We start from the raw sequence: 18,808 nt of genomic DNA on the forward strand, positions 1-18,808 counted from the left end.
ACGCTGGCGCTAATTGACGGCGAAACGGTGAACCCGACCAACCGCGCGCCGTTCGATCGCTTGATTCGAATTGAACGCATTCTCGACGTTCTCATACACGCCTACGTATCATTACAGTACAATTTTACGACACCCCTATTTTCTTATTCTAATCGTTGAAGGAAGGGTCATTGGTAGTCTAAATCCAGAGTTTCGAGTACGTTCCGCGGTACCTTCGATAGCCACGTCGAATTTATTGGGGAATTTGTTTTCGTCGAATAACTCGTCCGTTTTCAACGTTTGATTAAAAATTGTCGTAACTAAACTTGTAGGATATTTAATTAACTTCAACGTTGGTCGCTAGGATTTTTTTTTTTTTTTTCTACGATCGATATTTTTCGACCTGAACAATAAATTTGAGATGGCGGCCGAAGCTACTTCCGAATCTGGTTGAAATTCTGCTAAACTATCAATGATCCCCAACGATTAGAGAACAAAAATAAGGGTGTCAAGGAATTGCATTGAGGTGTTATTTTTTGTTCATAGGAACTGGGTTATTAGAAACCAGCATGTTCTTTAATACTTATGTGTGTTTAAATAAAGACTATAAAATGAAAATTCAGTCAGTTTACAGCTAAGAGAGGGCCTCTATCACTTTTTATTTAATCCGCTATAATTTCAAAATTTCGCGACAGTACTTTATAAACAACGCAATTATAACTTCTTTTTTTATTAAACTATGGATAAAATTCAAGTAATAATGGACTGATATTATTACGGATTTAGTATTTATTTAGAATATTTACAACAGTTTGTAACATCCACATACAAAACGACGCGTATAGACAGATTTCTAAGATATAATAATTATATACGGTTAGGTAGCATTTTTATCATTTATGCAGTGTAGTTCTATTTGTGTATTATCTGACTTGCATGTAGTAACAAAGTAACTTTCACCTTATATAATCTTTTTGCATCGGGCAGATATTTAATTTTTGTATTTATAATATTGCGGGTATTGATCGGGCTGACGCATCTTTAAATATTAACAGCGTATCATCATTTTACTCTTTAATTTTCAATTTGTTTCTATATTGCATTAGGTAGGAGTAGTTGTTTTCTATATCCACAATACTGATCCGAACAACAAGATATCTGTTAAAACGCGATGAAAAATTTTTTGTACCCATGAAATTAGAAATTAGAGACAGTGGGACAAATAATAATGTCCCGTGACGTGCATGGGTGGGTAATAACTGTGAGTTATTGTCATTTCGAAGCCATTCCTCTCTGTTTTATCTGAGATTTGATAATACTCCAATCTTTATTGTATATGCATATCCGTTTATACTCCGTGCATCTACTCGTGTAATTCATACACAGAGAGAATGGGAAGATAGTTAATTAGTCTAAATATCATTTTCATTTATGATACGTAATCCGTATAATATACGTACACCTAATGGAGTCATTTGCGATTTTTCTTAAAGTTGTAGTGCGGTAATTCGGTCGCCAATAAAATACTCACATTCTTGGTATGGGAAAGAGACTCCTCGCTCAATTTTATAACGCCTTTACAAGTTAAAAAGAAAACAGAACACATCTTCCGAAATCAACAATGACGTAGACAGATGAAATGAATTGTCCTGTTTCTTCATCGTTCGATTTAATTGTTCGTAACTTAAATTGTCGGCGAAATTATCGGCCTAAGAGGTAGAAGAAAACACGCTAATTACCCCACACCGAATACGTAAATATTTGAACGTGTGTTTAATCGATTTTCTTCTGTTATAAATTTCATGTCATTATGAGGTATTATTTAATTGAATTCATGGTGAGCGTAGGTACGTATACTGTATGTAGGTAAAATTTATAAAGCACGTTAAATATTGATATACTTGTATTGATTAACCATAGCATTTTTATAGATTGCAAAAATATCGGAAGTCTGATAAAAATAATTTCGAGCTCAGAAAGGGTTTATTTATTGATTTTTTTTCTTTTTTAATTATTATCACAAATTGAATTAGAAATGATCACGATTTGCGTGATGAGTAACGACGGTACTGTACTATATATTCGAGTAGTGAATCATTTTTTGTTTCAACAATTAATTGATATGACAATCAACATTCAAAATCACAACAATGTTATAGTGTTTATTATTCATTGGTTATTAATATATTGATTTTCAAAGCGTCTGCAATTTTATATGTTCAGCCAATGGGGTATTTAGTGACATGGTAGTAGTAGTAGTAGTAGTAGTAGTAGTAGTAGTAGTAGTAGTAGTAGTAGTGGTAGTAGTGGTAGTAGTGGTAGTAGTAGTAGTAGTAATATGGTACGATGTATTAAACGCTAGACAAAAAATTCACGTTCAAGACCCTTAAAGATTATTACACCTTTATTATTTTGTGCTATAAATTACATAATTCAATTACTTTTTGGTCTGACGTAATAAAATATGAAATTGTTTTATTTATAAAGGTATGTTTTTGTAATTTTTTTAACTTTTTTGTTTTTTAATTAATTTTCATTCAAATAATTAGGTAGGTAAATGATAGTAATTTTTTCTGAAATATATTAAATTAATTAGGTACATTTACGGTAATTGAAGGCATAATATGTACAGTTCGATCAAGATTATAGAGATGTACAATTAACTAGAAGCCAACTCGTACTTCATGATTTACATCTGTTGCGAGCAGTTATAAATCCTCTACATTTTACTGACGCAATCACGATTCGGGTGTCTGATTTGCTTTAGTTATTAAGGATGGTACATTTAATATTTCGTTCATGGGTACATCTCGACATCGTTTATTTATTTTACCTCAATATGTGCGGGTATATATGCTATATTTTTTTTTCACTTGCTTCTGTTTTAAATAGTCGTCATACTTGATTAAAGCCTATTTTCTTTTTTAATTTTAACACTAAGCTGGGGGCAAAAATTTTACTGACTTCCGGTTAACGATTAACAATGCCAAAGGCAATATCACTATAATGCATTCGAAAGTAACGGGAAACCATCAGTTAATACACCCAGCTCTATAACTAACATTACAGCAGTTAAAAGTTATAAATGGAAATAGAAAGATATCAATTTATCAAATTCTATTCGGGAGACTTTATACTACTACTCGTTATTTATCTCTATTGAGAATTTTTCATACAGTTTTGAAACTCATCCAGGAATAAATATCGAGCTGCAGCAAAAACCTCACTAAATTCACGTTTATACGCATTCATTCAATAATATTAATAATAATAATAATAATAATAATAATAATAATAATCAATTATAAATGGTAGTTCTTTTTCAGCGCACACGGAATACTGGTATACATATTTAATAACGGTCGATAGAGTCAACCTTATTGTAAAAGAAAATTGGGTTATACGAGAGATACAAATATACATACGTGTATATATCACTTAGCAAAGAAATAATTATTTCGTTAGACTCGTATCAATATTTGTAATAAATAGTTTCTTTTTCCACAAAATTATTAACATTAGTTTAAAAATAATATGCCCATATTTGGTACCTGAGGGTACTTGAAGATTCTTACGAACTTACTTTATTATTAATGGGGCGAACACAATTAAATTTTCAACGATTCACTTCTCAGATTTATCATACACCGATTCAGGAATCAATTACATACGCGTATAGAAACATCTTCACGAAAATAAAGGATTCAGATGCGTGTTCACTTGTTCAACCATTTGTCAAAATTTGAACAATCTTACCTTGCTCGTCCCAACACCGAGTGATGTGAATCAATAAATTACTTGACATTTTCAGATGGAAATATTATTTTTGCATCTCACGTAATCGTCCTACTGCGTAAGAAGATGCGCCATGGATTAGCAATAAATTTTGACCTTAGAATAGGTACAACAGAAATAAGCTCAAACCCAGTCCTGAACTTGAAATATATGTTTTTATAAGTGACTTCTTAGAATGAAAACGAGGCATGTGCGTTCAGTAGATGATGATAAGAACGCAAGAACACCAACGGAAGTAAAACCTTTCACGTCGTTTATAGGTAGCACTTGAAGTGTGAAAGTGTCAATTGTACTATTACGTACGAATATTTGAGTTGATACAACAAAAATTCATTTTTCATATTCTAAGTCTAGAATAATAGTTATAAATATTATACACTGCCATCAAAGTTATATTAACTTAGATTTTCTATTCTCGCAATGTAATAAGTATATACTTTTTCTCCTATCTTTTAATCAATTTTTCTCTTAGTTTTATTTATTTAAAAATGTTCTGCACTCAGTCCAATTGATTGTTCTACTAAATCCCCATTATACTCCATCAGTCGCAATACTCTATAACCTAAAAATTTATTTGAAATTCGGCATCAATTCTATTACGCTCATCTTTCAAGATTACGGTTCTAATTTTTGCAATTATTTTCCAATCAATAAATGAAAATGAATCATTTCTATTCATAATATCAATTTCGAGCTCTATTATCATCAACGATAGAGCTTAAAACGCCGATTGGAAAAATTACTGTAAATTACGGGATATTTTCATCTCAAGATGAATAACCAAACGGATAATTTTTCTTTGTCGAAAGTTGGCTTGACCGTATCGCAGCAACGAACAAACCTCCAATATATGTTGGTTATTTTTGAGTACTGGAAGTAGTGGGATATACAAATGCTGACGCAAAAGAAGAGGAGAAAGAAAAAACTAAGAGAGGGACAGAGCGAAAAGAACACCCCAGATACCCGTTGACCCGCGAAAAAATTGTTCACCATTTAAAATGGTCTTTAAATTGATGTAAAAAAAACTCACTTCGTGATGGCATCTAGAATTGTTGAAAAATGTACACTTCTATACTGGATAATCAGGAACAGCACTTTCCACTCAGCTCTCAGTAACGCGTTACCTAAATATACGTTTTCCTCCGGAATTGTTTGTTAGACCCTGTGAGTCGAGGAACAGGACGAAAGGGTTTGGTTACAGGTTGGGCCTTACACAATAATACAATTAAATAGCTATAGATTAGTCAGAATCCTCTTCAACGGTCGACGGTAGCATTGCCAGGTGCTGTGGACTCAGCATACCGCGAGATAGCGCGTACTCCGCGAGTGCTCTGTGACAAAATACGTACTGGTCAGGCATTTGGATGCTGTACGCTCTTTGGGCTCGGATTTTTTCGACCGTCCCCCGGACATCAACTGTCCCCGTGTCTTCGAGACGCGATATACAAATGTCCAGGGTGCAAAAGGTCCCTGAAATAATTTATATTGGAATTAATTCACTCATATCCATTGAAACGGCAGGCAGAAAGTACCAAATAATTTGAAAATTTACCTGTCCTTCCAATGCCCGCACTGCAATGAACTACTATCGGAGGTCCTCGAGGATGGCCTGCCCAAGTGTCACCTCGACTAGCAAGAAGTTTGCTCTGTTGTTGTCTGACTAATGATAAAAACTGTAGCAAGGCTTTCGCCGATTGTGGTACACCGTAATCTGGCCAGGCTGTATACAGCATATGACACACTTCCCTGGTTTCGTCCGTCTGGAGGAATTTTAGAAAAATTTGTATAATATTTTTTCAGAGCACAGCTTAGAGACATGAAAGGTTTGGGGAAACGGTATTATCCATATCTAATTATTAGTTTCAAGATACGCAACGATCACCATGGAAAATGAAGTTAGTAAAATTGGTTTGAGAGATTGTAAATTTTTTTTAAACAACATTCCCGCTTTTCATACGATAAGGGTTCTGTTTTTTGAAGCTTTACAATCAGAACAACGTAATTTTGCTGAAATAAATACTGAACGTGACCGAATCTATATTTTCTCCGATTTGTCAAAGTAAACTGATATTGGTTCTATCACTGGCAATTGAATCCTTCATCCGAAACATCGTAACGTACCGTATTAAGAGTCTCTGGTCTGCCGTAAGCTCTTCAAGTGCTTAAACTCGCCAACACGAGAGACACGATATTATTTCGACGGTAGTCCGAGATAGAAAGAACCTTTGACATTTCCGTTGAAGTAAACATTCATTTCTTTCATAAAAATCTTGTCACTAAATAATTTTGTACCGAAAGTTCGCGTAACAAAAATCCAGAGGAACCGTTTGAGTTTACAGATTACATACAAACGTGTTGCGGGGTATATTCGTTACCTTGTCGTTGGTGAGGAGGAGCATGGATATCGTGTAGTCAGGATTCGTTTCAACTTCGAGAGTAGTGACTGTGTATCCTCCAGCCGAAACTTCGTCCCCGGGTTTGGGCCCCCAGTATTGGGCGCATTTTGTACGCCCCCGTTCGACGACTCTGTCGAGGTGAAAACGAATTGAAAAATTAATAAGTGCGCAAATTGTCATGCAACTTGATTTAGCGACAAGAAAACGTGGGCGGGGGTTATTCTCGTGCCATGTTTTGCAAAAGTTAATTTGGCGACTTCGTCGAAACTACGCACATACATACACACAACACACGCACACACACACATACACACACACACACGTATATACATAGCCGTTACCTATTTACGTTTGTTCTAAAAATAAGTATGTATTGACGCAGTACGGTCCTAGCTGATCGATTTGCGTACAGGTGGGGTTAAGGAAATTTTCCCCGGAACCAAATGGATATCACTTTACGAAGCTGTGCGAAAAATAGCGCTGCATGCGAGATTCGTGTGGGCGGACAGATTGTAAAAATATGTCACGCTACGTTGAACTTCTCGTTACTCAACCGAGACAACGCGGAGCAAACTGCAAACGATTTGTACAAACATACAAAGTTGATTAATGTCCACAAGCTTGCTGCAAGCATTCGCATGAATTGTTGCTACTGTACTCATTGTCAGTAAAATTGCATCGAAAGAACGAACGAACGAAGCGTGCAGCATAAAATTTTGGAAAGAGTCCAAAAATTCGGCAGCGTTCTACGTTATACGTATATATACATATGTACATGTTTATCCTGTGTAGGCGAAATTTATTCCTGCAGATATCGACGATTCAAACACACTCACAAACAACAAAATGGAAACGATTCGATAAAAAGATCGGCTGAATATTTTCGCTTGCGTAACGCAATGAATCAATGAATTTCTGTCAACGTTTTATTATAATGTGCTCGTGATCGTTTTATGTTAAATTTTATGAAGACAAATCCACTCACCTCGTAGTCATAACGACGACAAGGCTTTGCTGCTCCCAAACCATCCTCCAAAAATCACCGCATGTCTTTGGTAATGGACCCTGGGTGCTTATGAAAGCATTTTTCTGTTTGTAACCGTCGACGAAATTCGCGTTTATGTAATCCGAAGATGGATCATTTTCCACTTCCGACAGACTCACTCTGCTGTGATCGTAGCACAAGACATCGGTGTACCTGTTCTTCGGCTGGTTCGCTCTGAGTCTGAAAAGTAGAAAATTCACATATAACTTCACAGCCAAGTATTTTTACGCGTAAATCATTCACAAGAAACGATTCGTCATGAAGAATTCTAGGAAATATTTCCAAGCTTCTCATGTCGTGAATTGAGAATCAGGTTTTTTTCCCTCCTTCTTATCACCTTTACTTATGTTGCGGTTTCTGCGGTTCCCGCATCCCGCAAAAAACTTTCGTCAAACTTTCGACGGTTCATCACATAAGTTTCATCAAACCTATATTCTCCGTTCAGTGGCATCGTTTCTTTTTGTTTATTTCTAAAACCACGAGAATTTTTGACGAGGTAGTTTTATTTCACATACGAAAATGCAATAACTGCGTGCACGGAGAGAATAATAAAGCAGATTTTTTTCAAAACTGCAAAAAAAAAAAAACAGGGACACAACAGGTTTTGTTGGTAAAATATGCTTCGTAAGAAGTTGAATTTACGCTAGAATTGGTGAATATCACTGCGTGCAGAGTAGAATTTACTAGATTTATAGTCAAAACTATAGTTGAAATGCGTATTTTTTACGAAAAATCTTGACGTGTGTCTCTCTTCCTGCAGTTTTGACTAAAATCTATTCTATTTTTTTGAATTCATCGAACCCTTACAGTTCAGAAAATATCCGACAAATGAATACATAAAAATTCAATGTTTGATTTTTTGACAAAACAAGTGATCGGAAATTCGTCTTTATGTAAGTTCCATTAAAATTGAGCACACTGCAATCGAATGGCATTATAATGCAACACCTGAGTGAGTCGATCGACCGTTCTAAATCACAATTTGTCTCAGAAAACTACGAGAATTGAATTGATAGCTATTCCATATTCGCGAAAGCACGAACGTGTTCGATTATGAAAATAGCCGTTAGTTCGAATAATTATCGCAGACGAAATGGTGTTTAATTACCAAAGAATTCGTTGAGAAGATTAATCTTAGCCTCACTCGTGTAAGAAGTGGACATAGATACAGCGTGACTCCGGAACGTTAAATCAACCCGTGCAGCATTAACGCAGGCATATAATAATCGCGTATCACGATAACGAAAGATGAACATCCGCTCGTAAATTGTTTACCGAGGATTGATTTCGAGAAGAACTCGATGACGCGCCGAGGATACGTAACCCAAGTTGACGCAATATCCTCTGACAATGAGATAACGTGAAGAATTCCAGCCGGTGCCTTGAACACTTGACGACAGTAATTCTGAGACGGTTGATATTTTCGAAGAGTCGGTTACGTTGGCAACAAAGAATCAGCCCACAGCGCCACCGCCGGCCAACCGCAAAACAGGCTCAATCTTTGTAAACATAACACAATCCATAACCGTCAAATTTTGTATTTTTGTCCTACGTTCGACGGTCATAGATTATGTTACGTTTGGCTCAATCTTTGTAAGCGTGGAATTTTGTTTTTTTTAGTTAAATTCGACGTTCGTGGGTTATGTTACGTTTACAAAGATTGAGCCTGTTTCACGATTCACCGACGGTGGCGCTGCGGTCTGATTCCGCATATTGCCAACGTAACCGACTCGTTGAAAAAAATTAGCCGTTTCATTGTCAGAATCACTGCCGCCAAGTGTACAAGAAGGCGCCGAGACTGGAGACTAGGTATAGTCACTAACTTTGCATGGTTAAAGGAGCCATCCGGCGGTCTCTGCCTGATCTCCATGTACTCGGAGACGAGTCCGACTTTCCCCCTGGTGTGCACAGCCTCGATAAGCTGCTCCATCGAGACGGCCTGAAGTGCAAGGTCACCGTGGAGACTGTCGTCGTCGCTGAAACCGGAACTGGCCGAAGACGGGGGTTGAACAGGCGAGGGCGCCTCGTCGCTTCCGGGCCAGTGATCGCCGTTCGTGTGCTCGTTCGAGGTCTCGATTTCGCTGTTGTTCGCGACGCCATTCTTCGCCTTTAGCTTCTCGTTAAGGGGACTGGTTGGACTACCGATCGGTCCGCCGTTGGAGTTCTGCTGCTGATTCTGGATCTTCAGCGTCGGGGGTAACGGGGCGACGACGCCGGGGGCAACCTGACGAGGAAAATTACCAAGACGAGTTGAGGAGGTGCGGGTGTATAACAAGTATTATTCGAGTGGAGGGCCGAAAGAGTGCAGGGTGAATTTTGGGACTTAGTATCTCGACAATCCGTTACTCACAATGGATTATGATTTGTTTCGATCGAAAGTATATAGATCAAGCTTCGTTCACATTTTTTTTGTCTATCGTAAGAACCAAGAAATAGGAATTAGACGCGGGCTTACAGACATTTTTATAACAGTACCGTCAACCATTTCGTTCGGTGTCATATGTTTTGCCCGCGATATCTCGAAAACGGCTCGACACTTCGAACCTGGGGACAGTATTTTTGGACAGTTTGTCTCCTTTCCTCACCGAACGAAATGGTTGACGTTATTGCGAATAACGTTATTTCCTCTTGATTGATTCTAATGAGAAAGAAAAACAATAAGAAAATATGCGAACGGAGCTCGAACATACTTCTGAGTAGAACAAGGCTCGAACGAATCGATCGATTGGTTGTCAATGTATAAATTCCCGAGGTCCGCCCACTTCTTCAACCCTCTTGATTTCTTTACAATTTAAACGCGTAACGTGCGAATTATCACCTCGCAGAGTTCACCCCCGCCCCGGTTAGTCATTGACTTAAGGCAGTGAAGTAGCCACGCGTCATGCTGAACCTCCAAGGTGCCGCCCAGACGGCGGGAAAGAGATTCCCTGGGTATGTGAAGCGTCAGCTGTGGTATCGACACCGTGAAAACACGATCCCGGAGTTTTTCCCTGACGAAGAGTCGGAGGATTTTAAACGGCGCCTTGAACCAGAGCGGCGCTGTTACTATCAGTACCTTCTTCAGCTTAGCCGGATATCCTCCCTGAAAGCAGAGTAACCACATATATTAAAATTCTAGAAGGCGAGTCTCTCGCATGCCGGAAATGATCAATAAACTATCCGCGAGTTTGACACCTTGTTGTAAAAACCTTTATAGACATTGAAATGATTACAGAGGATCGATTCGCATGTTTCCTAATACTTGTCAAGAGGTACGAACACTTTTTCACGATACAGAGGTGACAGTCGATACGACGATAGGGCTTCACTTCCCCCGTCTAATTCGATTGAGCCCAAGTTTAGCCCGCCATTTTGAAGAGCGATTAGTTTTGGCAGTTTCTGTGGAAACACTAGAACCGCAACTGCTGCTGAAGACTAATTACAGCAGGGATGGTTAGGGAGGAAACTTGACCTTTCACTTCCCTTCAACCGCGTACTCTTCGTGACCCTGAATAGGAGGGCGTTAGATGAAGAGCTGCTCGTGCGCCGCTCTAGAGAGGACAGCTCTTTTCTTTTCTCACAATTCTTTTGTTATACTCTTTTTCGTTACACAACGTTTTCCGCATTTCTATCATTTTCACTCGTTCTGCCGTCCAAGAGGATCAGCTGATTAAGTTCATTTGATTAAATATGAAAAACACGGATGATTCGGTCGCGTCGTAGATTATTTACCAAAAACTCGAGAGAGAGACGAGTATTTTTCTATAGACGGTAGTCATTTATAACTTGCCAGCAATGATATTTCACACTTTTGGTCAGAACTTATAAATTTTTTTCCGTTGAATATATGTAAGACAGAATATTATGTTCCAGGAAGATACAGAGTCTGACAGTACCTTGTGACAAACAAGAATTTCTGATATCAAAATTGTTATTTGTTAATATTGATGGAACTATCATTATTTAACGACGATCAATAAACTGAAACAAGATCCAGAAACCAGCAAAACTTTCATTTATACGCTCGCGGATTTAATTTCGTTACCCTCGGAAGCGAGGTTTTCCTTTTACAAAAAGTAATTGCAACGTGATTTAATCTGTATTCACCCAATTTATCATGATTAACTAACACCGGGACTTTTAACACAGCTCTTACAATATTCAATGTAAGCGAAATAATTTTTTCAATAGAAAAGCGATTACATTAGCTTGACGTGTGTATTTTTCATTTCACTTGAATATGTGGAATAATTACGTTGATCCGTCGAATTTATATCCACCGAGGCAAAGGAAGTAAATAGAAATTGGACCATCGATTTTGTCGATGCGGTGAAGTATCGTTCGCAACAATATGTATTCAAAAGCTCTCGGAGGGTTGAATTGGAGTGAGCTTGATTCACGGTTCGTTTGATTAACGAGATCGATCGGGGCGTTTGTTTACAGATAGATTTTTTCTTTGTTTTAAGCTCTTTACTTGTTTGTTACACAAAGTGGAAAAATAATTTACGATGTAGGTATAAATTACCATCAGGTACAACATATTCGACCAATTTCTTCAAGTGTATTCAATCATCGGTAAATTGAAATGAAAGAAAAGTATTATAAATGAAAAAATAAATTGACGTAAAATCGAAACATGAACCAGCTAGCCCAAACCCTTCTTATCGGCTAGAATTTCGTTTCACTTTGTAAACGGAAACCCGTCTCTATAAATAATAAAGAAAATTGAGGCTTGTAAGATTGTACACATAAATGAACACTTTTTCCAATTTTCTCCGTCAAATACGGATTTTTTTTTTCACAAAAATTGTTTAACATCATGTGATTACGAAGAAGTCTCGTACGACGTTTTTGCCGACGATACAGCTACGCCCATTCATAGAAAATCCTTTCATCCTTTCAGAGAGCTTTTTCCACAGCGTGTAGCTTCAATTTTCTTTTCATAGATTCACCATATCGGATTAGCCGAGGATAGAGAACGACAAAAAAAAAAAAAATTATAGAGTTAAAGTAAAAATTACATTCCCTTGTTCTACGAAGTTAAATAAATTGTGATACGAAATATAAAGTCTGATTATCAAGTCGAAAGGAGTTACAAGTTTTTTGAGTATCGGTTATTCATTTGATACGTTTCCAGGAAGATATACATATCTACATTTTGAGTAATGGGTCACGACACGAGAGTGAAAGAATACTTATTAAAATTACAATACCAGATGCAACGTGAAAATAAATTTCTTCACCTATAACCTGCAGAATACTTACTACATCTTACTATCCGTTTTGATTACCGCAATTCGTCATATATTTTATCGTACGTAGACTACTGCGTTAACTTCACGTTAATGCGGAAGAATAAATTGATGTCGAAGCCTTATTTAACGGTGCAAAAAAAAGAAAAAAAAAAAAGAAAAGAAAAAAAAAGTAGTATAAACTAAACGAACGGAATAAAATAAATGAAAATATTTGGAGGCTAAAAAAAGCATAGGTGAAAAACGTACGTGTCGCGTCCCCGTCGAGTACATGCATACATATACACGAATGAATACATAGATACACGGGGGTATATAAGGTCTCGCAAAGCGTAAACAGGTAGTTGGCCGAGTATTGATTCGGCCTGCAGCAGCGCAGGGGCGGATGGAAGGGAGGGGGTGGCTTAATGCCACAGGGGGTCACCTCCACCCCTCACCCCGCAGCTGAACTCGGGCTTTCCTCCACCCCCACCCCGCTCTCTCTCTTTTCCTCCCTCCAGAGATCGTTCCTCTTCCCGGCCGCGTTGACGCCGGCGCTTCGACCCCCGAAGCTTGGGTTCAGCAGTTTGTATGGGTATACATACATACATGTATATACATGTATTGTAGATGCATACACGCGTGTACGTATTTACGCTTATTTTCCATCCCTGAACGAAGTTGTTTACTCTTCGACATTACAGGCGGAGGAAGAAGGCCTCCTTCGCCACGGACCATGGACGCCCACGTAACGCGCCAGGATGTGTTACACGGTGTATTTTGCGCACATTCAGTAGCGAGGATTGTTCGTCCCTGACTCGATGATGCATCGCAGGCTTACAGCCGAGCGGAGGAGTTAATTGAAGGAGAAAGAATTACGAAATCAGGGTTACAGAGAGTAAAAAGGATTGCTCGAGTCAAGATTGAGTTGAATTTTGTTAATACGATGTCTCCGTGAGAGGTGTAAAAGAAATTATTCAACCTCAAATTCGAACGCATGGTATTAAGTAGATCACATGCCGCTCTCCCAATCTTTTCGTCAACAAACATTTCATCGTTTATCCGTATTTGAGGATATATGAATCAACATCTTCATTTGTGAATAGATTTTCCGTCATAGTCGTCCTGAAGAAATTTTCAATAGCGTTGATAAATGTTTTTTTTTTACACATATGTCACGCGTGAGTTTAATTATGTAAGTATAAAAATATAAGGATTTTCCCGTACCTATTATACAACAACCAAGCTTTGCAATCAACTGCAAATGAGGAGCTAAGAAATAATTTCATCTTGTTAGTTACGTGCGATCCGGTAAAATTGTACGATTTTGGTATTTATAGAAGAGAGAGAGAGAGAGAGAGAAAAAAAACAATGATTCAACGTATTTGTTTCCCTCCATTAGGAAGATACAAGTTCAACTGAAAGATTATACATTCAAAGTTGATACGGAGGTGCATGGAAATATAGTGTTTGCACCGTAGCGTATATAAATCACGGTACGTTTTCCTTAAAAATATATTTTCGGAGATATTACGCCTGGCGATAAATTCTCGACGCGTTATTCCTCGACGTTAAAATCCTCCCCGAATCGCCGCTGACGCAGGAAGCCCGAAGCCCGAAGCTTAAGCTCGAAGCCTCAGTCGCAGGGGTTTCTTTTCTCTTCCTCGGTATTAATAGATCGGCAGGTGTTGCGGCGAATGTGATCGAGAGAGGGTCGCGTCGTCGTGAAACAGACATTGGGGATGATAGAAAAGAATTTGAGGAGGATTTGGGGGGCAGCAGTTACCCGGGATATGGAATTTGGTAGTTCGGCGGGTTTTCAAGAGCGCGATAAATTTCAACGGCTAGTCCTCGTAATGGGAAAAGTTACATCGTGCCACCGTCGGTGAACTCAATTTTCAACGAGGAAAAATAATCCTTTCGCGTAACAGCGGAATAGTATGATTGACGAATTTTTTTCGCATATTGCCGACAATCGATGATCGTAGGGTGAAAGTGAAAATTGAAACGAAAAATTAAGTAGGTATGAAATCGAAATTTGCATCCGAGGTTGGGGGCAGGGTTCGAGTTTCGAAATGGAATGTACGTGAAAACGCCTAATTCCGAATTATTTGGTGGCGAAGCTTGGAGTAAAGAAATCAAAATTTTTATCGGAAACCCGACGGCTCAAAGTTCCGAAATCCGAGATTCAAGTTACGACAGAGCAACGTTTCAGAAAGTGAAGTTCCGTTAGAGAAAAATTCCGAGAAATAAAGTTTCGATAGAGTAAAATGCCGAAAGTCAAAATATACTCACGTAGCGTAGTTTGGTCAACGAGTGGGTGTAGAAAAACAGAAAAACCGAAAATCAGAATGACCAGGAATTCCACAAAACTAGAAATTCACACAACTAAAAATCTTCGATGTTTCAGATTTTTGAATTTTCTCATTTTCGCACCTTCGGAACTTTAAGCTTTGATGTTTCGTCAAAGTTTTATTTCTGTACTGTAAGTTTCGTCACCCAAAAAATTCGGAATTTGGCGCTTTCGGAACTTTTCGTGATCGAAATTTACGCACAGGCGTCGATTCACAGTAAACTTCGAATAATAAAGAAATAACGACAAGCGTCTTATATATATTATTATAATAAGCGTTATGCTGTTGCATGGTGCACGATGCTTCGCGATGCATAAGGAAAGTTTTTTCAACCGTAATTAATACGTGCCTGTATTTACTGCTTTCGCGTACCTGTAACGTTGGTACACCTAACATAGGTGGGTATATGGTGTATACGTGTGCAATGGCAGTTGGTATTATAGCTGCGTTATACGTACAATCGTGCCGGAAGAAGAAGCGTGCACGGCGGGACCGTTAATATGCCTTCGCCTCTGCTGACAAAGAGAGACAGAGGGAAAAAAATCACCGGTAAAATGTAGGTCGATTTTTTCACCACAAGTTGCACCTTGACTATAAAGTATAGTACGCTTCTCGTTGTTCCCAAGTTGACAAGGACCAAGTATAATAATTAGGGACCGCATAAATATGTATCCAAAAATACAAGACGTGTAAATATGATATAGATTTAGAAAAATAAAATATGGAAAATAGAAACTGAATTTTCTGGCGTCAAACTTCATACTTTATGCTGAAGAACAAATAATGAATGAAAATGATTTGAGTAAAAAATGTGTATTTAAATAATAATCCGGGCTCGGATAATAATTTGAGACAAATGGTGAAATGAGATCAATCTCGAAATTGAACCTTCATCGTCCGGTTCTTTGCTAATATCGTTTCGACTGATGTTATATCGCATATTTGGTAAAAACTTTTCCAAGTGTGTAGTTCGGACTTGTATTTTTGCGGTTTGCCCCGTATGGATGAGTCGCCATTCGTCTTTCGCGTCAAGTTTCGACTAGCTAGACTTAATGATTTTTCTCGTTAAGAGTGCTAATTTGAATAATGAATAAACACCGCTTTGTAATTAATTCTGAACTAAATTTTTACCCTCACCCTTTAAACATTAAAGACTAATGTAACAGGAGAATTTCAAACCACGTACTGGTAATGAATCGAATAGTTAGAATTACTTTTTCCGTGTACCATTTTCTCCTTCTTAACTATCATCTGACCAGATCGTATAACGCGAATGCGTCGCAGCGGTTTTTCATACACTGACAGACACATTGACATCGATGTTTTTAAAATGACGTATCTGTGCGTCAGCATATCGGAATAGAATAATCAGACGTGCGCGGTGTCGTCGTCTCATGAATGAACGACGACGCAGTTATGGCCTAAGAATTGAAATTTTATGTTAATCATTACTAGATTCTTCTCAGAAACTAGCGTAAGCAAGAAGCTTCTCAAATCACTGCGTATATATGTTTTCTAAGGCTGATTTCTTCGCAATAAATTAGCAAATGCATATGAACAAATTATTTGATATACGCATATATGTATTGAAATTCTTACCGCGTAGGTATGACAAAGTTGAAAAAAAAAAAAACATAAAAGTATCGTTAGATTCTTAATTTTCTTTGAACTGATCGGAAGATTTTCGTTATTTTAATTATTACCAATGTTACTATTTTATTCTTCGTTTCGTGACAAGAAGTTACAAAGTAATAAAAAACGCCGTTCCGCTATATTTCGCCGATTCAATTAAATTTCAAATGCTTCAAACAAATCTGTCTTATATACAGCTGCGTCATAAATTGATAGAAGTCGTCACTCTGTAGTTACCTGGAAATCTATACACATACATAAACATATACACGAAGCGTATAATTTATAAACACAGTTCAATGATGCAGAAATCGTTCCAAGAATCGGTATATATGTAAACAAATTGAAAACAATTCAATTTATAGCTTATTATCTTACATAACATTGCGGACGGAATACATATCGTTGGGAAAACAATTGTGAAAAAGATGTTCCTCGACGATCGCTGTTCGAAAAGAAATTGAAATCCTACGTGCGCGTGCGAGAATATTTTGTTCGCAAAGTCAACTATTCACCGTATCATATATATGCATAAAATACTCATTGTTGTACAGAATAATGTGTAACGGTAACTTCGACATCGTCGAAAATCTCGCAAGACGTTTATGCGTATCATCAAAGATTCGGCGAAATGAAAAACTGGAAAATCTGCACATTCCGCTCGAATTATACGGTACCTTGATTGCAGATTTACGATTCTAGAAATTGTTCTTCTTTCCACGATATAATACAAGTATACCGATTAGAGAAAAGATTACACCTATTTACTGTGGGTTTTCTCAAGAAAATATATTAAAGTCGGAATAACCTTGGAGTAAATTTTCGTCTGAAATCGCGCCGGGCAAATTCCTACGGCGATATGACGTCGTAAAAGAAATTACAACGAAGCTTTCGGACGGTGTTGAAATATCGAGACAAGAGAGATAACTCGAAGAATATATCTATATTGTATAATGTAATATATAAGTAAAAATTGAAACGGATAAGGAGGATAGATAAAAAATTCCTTACAAGTTGCGATATCGAGCAAAATATGGTTATTCGATGCCTTTGATAGGAGGAAATTATTATTATTGCTATTATTGTTATTATTTTATCCATCTTTTCGCTACAAATATCTATATCCATATATACATATATATACCTATACAAGCGAAACTGCGAAGGTCTCTGGTATTTTCTATGATGCAGGGCAAAAAAGTGAAAGAATGTTAGCAGGCCATATAAGTACATGTACTATACACAATATGTATATGTAAGAATACGTGCAAAACGCGACGCCAACGTGATGACATAGAGTACAAGGAACCCGCATTTAACACAGTTTATTACAACTGTTATTCATATTTATGGGGGCACGAGAAAGCTGCCGAGATAAAGCTGAAAGCTCTCCGCTACGGTGTGACGGTGAAATGAAAACAAGACAAAAAAAAAAATGAAGTTGTGAAATAATTCTGAAATTATTTCCTCACAAAACTGGCAGAATATGTAATACGTAGTAGTATGAATAAATAAAAAATTGCCGGTTACTACCTGCAACATTAAATTATATTATTCACCTGTGGAAATGGGTAGGCCATTTTTGCATTTTATTAGTATCAGATAGGTACGTGCCTGCAGATGCAGAGGGTTAAGGTACACCGATTAAAATTTATACAACGTAGCAAATTTTCTTTTATAAGCAACCGTAAAAGTCACTAGAGTATTTTTATTGTTGTCGTTACAACGATTTACAACTCTTGAGAAATAAATAACAGCTTTAAAATTGTCACGTACGCAAGTAGAACGTTTCACGAAGGCAATACTTTAACTTCGTCTCGTATTTAAATTTTTGGATTTTTTTCTCTTTTGTTTCATCCCCAAATTTCGACTTTCACGATTAACACAGCGCTGAATCGATGACGGTGCAATGTTTTTTTTTTAGTCTTTTATTCTTTCTGCCTGACATTTTTCTTAACGGAAAATTCACTGGTTACAAGTTGTGATTTTTTTTCCAACACTCATAAACACCGCGAGAATAACAGCGAGCGTTAAGCTTGAGTATCCGTGTAAAAATAATTGCGATATAAAAAAATAAAATCCATAACCATTCTCCCGCGAGACTTATTTTCTTATCACTGCTTCTCCATTGATCCCGGTAAATTTTCCATTCCATTCCATCCCATTCCATTCAAAGTTCATCGTCCATTATATGGGACGATTATCTCTGCGTATATATATATGTATACATAGGTACGTGCCTACCATGGAAACTCTGCACAATGCGAAAAGTTGGAAAACGGTCGAGTATAATAATAGTTTGGATTTTCGCTGAAGCTTGACAACCCTTCAGCGGCGATAGACCGAGGTTTTCATTTGCTTGTGCAAACGCGGGCTGTAGAAGGTAGGCGAATAGAC

The 18,808-nt window shown here is 37.5% G+C and overlaps 1 protein-coding gene across 2 annotated transcripts in view; it reads right to left on the minus strand.

Moving 5' to 3' along the window:
• Positions 1-750: 750 nt before the first annotated feature.
• LOC107218678 (tyrosine-protein phosphatase non-receptor type 9) overlaps positions 751-18,808 on the minus strand; it is a 64,257-nt gene continuing 46,199 nt past the window's right edge. For both annotated transcript variants that reach the window (XM_015656628.2, XM_046744098.1), the window contains exons 5-10: positions 10,034-10,297; positions 9,039-9,439; positions 7,156-7,395; positions 6,150-6,300; positions 5,327-5,534; positions 751-5,244 (exon numbers count right to left, since the gene is read on the minus strand). In XM_015656628.2, the coding sequence (XP_015512114.2) occupies positions 5,015-5,244; positions 5,327-5,534; positions 6,150-6,300; positions 7,156-7,395; positions 9,039-9,439; positions 10,034-10,297 (1,494 nt within the window). In that variant the 3' untranslated portion in view covers positions 751-5,014. The remainder of the gene's footprint in view (positions 5,245-5,326; positions 5,535-6,149; positions 6,301-7,155; positions 7,396-9,038; positions 9,440-10,033; positions 10,298-18,808) is intronic.

Source organism: Neodiprion lecontei, chromosome 6, assembly GCF_021901455.1.
Source record: "Neodiprion lecontei isolate iyNeoLeco1 chromosome 6, iyNeoLeco1.1, whole genome shotgun sequence".
NCBI lineage: Eukaryota > Metazoa > Arthropoda > Insecta > Hymenoptera > Diprionidae > Neodiprion > Neodiprion lecontei.